This window comes from Zeus faber (assembly GCF_960531495.2).
Source record: "Zeus faber genome assembly, chromosome: 4".
NCBI classification, from domain to species: Eukaryota; Metazoa; Chordata; class Actinopteri; order Zeiformes; family Zeidae; genus Zeus; species Zeus faber.
In genome coordinates, this window is record NC_137191.1 from 8118889 (window position 1) to 8125152 (window position 6264).

Sequence of the window (6264 nt, forward strand, 5' to 3'; positions counted from 1 at the left end):
TTTTCAGATGAGAAAATACTGATATCCTTCAGAGTATCCAGACACACACACATACATTCACACACACACACACACACACACACACACACACACACACACACACACACACACACGCACGCCCGTACGTACGCACGCACGCACACACATACCACACACACATGCATGCACGCACACACGCACGCACGCATGCACGCATACACACGCTACTTCATGCTTTGATAATCATTTATTCCTATTTAGGTACTAATATTGAACACTGATGTTTGTGCTTGTGTGTGTGTGTTTGTGTGTGTGTGTGTAAGTGACGCCTGAGCAAGTGTGTATGTGCTGTGAGCATGTGTACATGCACGGCGCGCGCCAGTCTAACTCTGGACGAACCCTATTTCAGTTCGAGGCGGTGCTCGCCGCGGACGATGTGCGAGGAGAACTCGTAGCGGTCGCGGCTGCGGTGGCCGCACACGTTGCACTCCAGGGGGTCCCGGAAGCCGTGGCAGCCCATGTGGATGGTGAACATGACGTAGTCCAGGAAGATCACCCTGCAGTGCCCGCAGGGGTACACCGCCCCGGGCAGCAGGCCCGCCTCCCCGTCGGTCCTCATCACCCGCAAGGCGTCCAGCGGGGACAGAGGGACGACCGGGGGGGCGTGGGCTTGGGGGACGCCGTTGGGAAGGGCCGAGCCCCGCAGCAGGTTCCCGATGCTGAACATGAGCGGCTGGGAGAACGGCGAGCCGTCAGCGTGGAACGAGTCCAGGCCGTGGTGCCCCTGCGGCGGGAGGCCGAGCTTGTGACCGTTGGTGAGGCCCAGGGGGCTCACGTCGTTACGGGACGGCTGAACGGGGTAGGACCTGTGGGAGGGGGCCGGGTCGTGGTCCGGGCCCAGGATGGACTGTTGCTGTTGCTGCTGGGTGTCAGGGCCAGGGGAAGCCATCGAAGGTTCCAGAACCTCCGCTCTCTGGATCAAACCCCGGTTAAAGCTCAGGTCCAGACAGACCCCGTTGTCTCCTGAATTAGCCGCACGGGGACATGGAGGGAGAGGGGGAGAGAGAGAGAGAGACGGAGAGAGAGAGGGAGAGAGGGGGCTCAAGACCAGGTAGGGGGAAGCGTCATGGTAATCGCTCCATGCTAATTATAGAGACGTATTGCAAGGAGCAAGCAGCGTTGAAAGAAGCCCTTACCGGTAGACGTTGTTGAAAAGGTGTTATACGCACCCTCACACAACTCTTAAGGGGCTCGGACCTGATCTTCAGTAGAGGCAGCAGCGGAGAGAGAAAAAAAAAAAGCACATAATACGCTTCAAAGCCGACGGAGGCCAAACATTGACGGCGAAGGGGAACATTTGGAAAACACAGGGCACGCGGCGCGGGACAAAACAACCCTCGAGCGGCGGCACCCGATCGGGTCCTGACCCGGCAGCCGAGCTTCCTGCTTCGAGCGGCAGACATGAAAGGGACGAGGGGTTCGGGAGGAAGCAAGCGAGGGCCTCAACTGCAACTGCACCACGCGGTTGGAGACGGAGAGACACCTGCTCACGTTTCTCGCCTCACGCTTATTTCTCTCTCTCTTTCTCTCTCTCTCTCTCTCTCTCTCTCTCTCTCTCTCACTCTCTCTCCCTCTCTCTCCCTCTCTCTCTCTTTCTCTGCGGTCATACGCATTACTTCTGTTTTCCTCCTGTGGTCGTCATATTGAAAGATCTCACTTCATTTGTCAAGCTGATAGAGATGTATTCCTTTGCCCATACATTTTTTTTTTGCTAACCTCATGAGGTTGAATTGTGAAACTAAAATGCTCACGTTAGGTGCGCTTACCCAGAAAGACGTGAGCAAATTGATGAAAATGGTTTTGTGCCGTGCCGATTGAGTCATTCTCTGAAACCGAAACGTCTCCGCATGTGGGAATAAAACTTGTATAAGGCCGCGTTGTTGCGTCAAAGTTGGCGCTCGCATGTTTCGATATATTCCCCCGTAATCTTAGTTTCAGACCTGCGATCAAGCACGTCGACGGTCCGTGCACGGCGGATTTGGAGCGCCCGGCGCAACGACCATCGCCGGTCTCCTGGAACACTCCTAGAATGGGCCGAAAAAAAACCTTTACCTCTGTGCATATTGAGCAGGAACACGTTTTTCGAACACAAAAATGAACGAGCCTGTCTCTATATTTCTGTGCGTGTATTTTTCGTTGTATTTAATCAATGGGAGTGGTGCCGGTCATGTCCCAGGGCGGTGCAGGTTACGAAGCCCCCGACTCTGTTTTAGTCTCAACTCTAGCAACGCAAAACAAACCAGACAAACGAATATCTCCATTGTCACATTTAACAAGCACGAGCAGGAATGCAAAGTGGGAGACAAAACGTTGAGGGCCGACACAGGCCGCGCACAACGCAAGCGGCAAAGCATCAGCGGCGGCACGAGTGCGTCACACATTTCATCAGAACACATCCGGTCAAAAAAGCGGCTGCCCTCTTTTTGAACAACGGGCGCATTGCGGCGCGCCCGCCGACGGAACGCGGGAAAGCCGAGTTCAAACAGGAAGCCACGCGTGAATCCAAGCGGTCGAAAAGAGGGCGACCGGAGGCCTCTCAAGGCGACCGGGCGTCGCTCTCTTACCGGTGAACTTCTGCGGCATGGAGCTCTTCCGTCGGGCCACGTTGCTGGCGAGCCGGTCCAGCAGCAGGGCGCGCTCGGGACCCATCTGGGGCCGCGACGCCGGGCCGTCCTCTGCGGCGGGGGGGGGGGGGGGGGCCGGACGACGCGGAGGGAAAGACCGTGGCGATGGAGACGGAGATAAGAGCGCGAGAGAGAGAGAGAGAGAGAGAGAGAGAGAGAGAGAGAAGGAGAAGTGGAGGCGAGAAGGAAGTGAAGACTCGTCGTCAATTAAGAAGCTAAAGGGAGTCTGGAGGCGCTGAGCTGCAACCCTCTGCCTCCTCAAGCACCGGCTCTATGAAACCCACCGGCTGCTGCGGTATACTGTATATATTTTTTTTGGGGGGGGGGGGTTAAAACTCTAGTGACCTCACTGCTGATGGTGCGGAGACTGCGTGATGATGAGGATGCACTTCCTCGCCGCCGCTCCTTTATCGGGCACAGTTACAAAATTCGGTGACCACAGAGAGGAGCGGGTTGGTGTGTGTGTGTGTGTGTGTGTGTGTCTGTGTGTGTAACCGTGCGGTGCAGAAGGGCGGTAGCGGGGCGCCAGAAGGAACATCAGAAACTTTGGCCTACATCTCTGACTTCCCCTCTGCTGCTTCAGACACCAAAAAAAAAAAAAAAAAAAATGGTCTTCAGCGCAACGGCTCCAAACCGCAGCGGCCATAACCTATTTAGCGCCAGTGATGAAGTGAACACCGCCAAACAGAAAAACATGTGGGGCCGTATTACAGCTTTGCCTGTGCACGTATTGAGTCTGGACAAGGGTAAATACATTCTGGCTGACAGAGCCAGGGGCCTCAGGAGGCTGGTGCCACCCACCGAAACAGAACGTTAACAGAAAGCATAATCTGAGGTATTGGTGTTTCCAGCAAAAAAAAAAACCCCAAAAAAAACAGGTTTTGGGGACCTCAGAGACCTACTGTATATTAACTTGTTGAAAAGGAGCATAATGGAGTTTAAGAGTTTCTTTGGTGAGTTTCATTTTATGTCGGTGTTTAGTGTCTTCACCGGATGCGCCGCCGTGCGACCGTACCGTGCGACCGTGCTCACCTCTGTCGCTCTGGCCTCTGTCCTGGACGTAGATGTGGCAGCGCTCCCGGTGCTCCTCCAGCGAGCTGCGCTGCTTGTAGCTGCGGCCGCAGTGGTTGCACTTGTACGGCTTCTCCACTGCGAACGGGAAAATTCCGTAAAAAAACGCGCTACAATCTACAATGTATCAAAAACTTTGACACGGGCAGACTGGTGAAGCCGTTTATATTTAGGTGATGGAGAAACAGGCCCTGCGGTGCCAAAGCCCCAGTACAGTCACTGGTCGATAAAGGAAGGAATGTGAATTAGCGACCGCGGAAACTGCCGTTGGGAGTGAAAACCCAAAGGGACGCTGAACCCCCAAACAACTCCATAGTGGAACTGACTGGAAATAAACCGTAAAAATGCAAAGGTGGAAAAATAAAATAAAAATGCAAACCCGGAAAAGTGGCACGGCAAGTCAAACAAAAGTCTCACAGCTTTCATCACTGGATCACACCGAACTGGAAAGCATGAAAAAAAACAAAGAACAATTCCGTGCCTCTACAGACGGGCGTGTGTGTGTGTGTGTGTGCGTGTGTGTGTGTGTGCGCGTGCGTGCGTGTGTGTGCATGCGTGCGTGTGCGCGCAGCTGGCAGCGGCTGCGTACCAGAGTGCGTGCGCAGGTGCCCGCTCAGGGCGTCGCGGCGGCGGCAGGCGTAGCTGCACATGGGGCACTTGAAGGGCTTCTCCCCGGAGTGCAGCTTGATGTGGCGCAGCAGGTTTCCCTTCTGCGTGAAGGAGGCTCCGCACTGCGTGCAGTGGAACGGCCGCTCGCCTGCAGGAGACACAACACCGGGCGGGGGTGGGGGTGGGGGCGGGGGCAGGGGGGGGGGGTTCCCGCCCGGCGGACACAGTTTGGTGCGTGCGCATCTCGACGGCACCCCTCGATTTTGCAGCGGCGGGCGAAACGAGGTCCTTTCATTCTCTTGTTGATGATTTTTTGGAGCAGTTTGGTCGCAGGTGCGTTAGGGTGGCTGCTGCAGGTGGTGCGCGGGCTAGATTTGTTTTACCTCGTCACTGATTGCGCGCGTGTGTGTGTATGTGTGTGTGTGCGCTCGTTACCTAATCCACCAGTCCCCGGGAGCCGAACCGCGGCAGCGAACAAAGTGTTTCTGACATTCATCGAGAGAGAACAACACAAACAATATTCTCGGCCAGTGCAAACCCAACATCCTTTTCTGAAGTCTTGAGGTTACTGCATATCCTTCACTTTTTCAAAGGATATTGCACAACCTCCTAAATGCCTCTGGCGGACGCGTGTGCGTCACGGATGATGTAGACCTTTGCGTTCTCGCTGTTTATCGGTGTAAAACATTGTGTGCCCGGCGAGACAGCGAGGCGGCTGATATGCATCTGCCGATCAGCCGCCAACTCGCCGCGTTTCGGGGTCAGCCGCAGGTCTTACCGGTGTGGCTGCGCTTGTGCACCAGCAGCACGTTGATGCTGACGCAGGACAAGCCGCAGATGTCGCAGCTGAGCTTGCCGCCGCCCACCCCGGGGCCGCGGGCGGCGGCGGCTCCAGGCGCGTATGGCGACGAGGCCCCCGCCGCCGCGAACGCGTCGTGGCGCCCGTAGTCGATCAGGGAAAGGTCCTGCGGCTCGTTGAGGCTCTCTCCCTCTTCGTCCCCCTCCCTGTCCCTCTCCTCCTCCTCTTCGTCGTCGAGATCCTCCTCCTCCTCCAGCCGCTCCTCGTCGCACTCCTCGTCCAGCCCGTCCTCGCTGGCGCCCTCCGCCTTGACGGCGGAGTCCTTGCGGTCCTCATCGTCCCCGCCGTACCGGTCGCTGTCGTCCGTGGCGCCGGGCTCCGTTTTGACGGACATCGTTTCTAATCAAGAGAGAAGCGGAGCCGTGGTACGGGGATGGGTTGGGAGCAAAAAATAAATGCAATATTATGTAGGGAATTTAAAATGAAAAAGGCACGCAGATTGAACAGCCACGTGCACAAACACTGTGGTTCCGTTTCCCAAAGTTTCTCATCTTCGGTCCCTAAATTAAACAAGACCCCTCAACTCAGAGGCGCCCATCCGTATAAATACAAACGCTGACGTCTCCACTTCTGCATTGGTATTTATGGCCGGTGGTGGCTCGTTTCATTCGGGGCTGTTGCTCAGATGTCACCGAGCGATAAGGACGATATGAGTCGGAGATAGAGGGAAGGCATTTCCTCTCAGAGCAGAGAAACCAGAGCCAGCGAGGGGAGCGCGCCGCGAACAACAGCCATTTCTCATCTGGGGTTCTCACAACAACACAACAAAAAAAAAAAAAAAAAAAAAAAAAAAGGAGTACAATCTTAGACTGATCTCACATTTATTTTTATTAATTTTTTCTATTTAAAGGCGTAGAAGACAGCGCGCATAATTAAACAACCGAAATAGTCGTTTACTTTCTGTTTCTGAGGGTTTTTGTGGACGAGGGGGTAAAAAGAGTTGCTCTTCTAGTCTTTTTTTTTTTTTCTTTTTTTTTTTCCCCAATAGCGTCGTTTAAAAAAAAAGGTTCTTCGTCTGAAAACCGCAAAATGAGTTCGCGGCGACGCCCATGAAGATATCGG

General features: G+C 54.8%; 1 protein-coding gene across 1 annotated transcript in view; it reads right to left on the reverse strand.

Annotated features, from left to right (window-relative positions):
- Nucleotides 1-379: 379 nt before the first annotated feature.
- The window catches only part of LOC307229038 (zinc finger protein Aiolos-like), a gene marked incomplete at its 3' end in the record, with an annotated part of 8991 nt that continues 3106 nt past the window's right edge, over nt 380-6264 (reverse strand). Inside the window, exons 4-8 of the mRNA XM_079998911.1 lie at nt 5122-5541; nt 4324-4491; nt 3696-3812; nt 2604-2714; nt 380-1002 (exon numbers count right to left, since the gene is read on the reverse strand). Of these exons, the coding sequence (XP_079855037.1) occupies nt 380-1002; nt 2604-2714; nt 3696-3812; nt 4324-4491; nt 5122-5541 (1439 nt within the window). The remainder of the gene's footprint in view (nt 1003-2603; nt 2715-3695; nt 3813-4323; nt 4492-5121; nt 5542-6264) is intronic.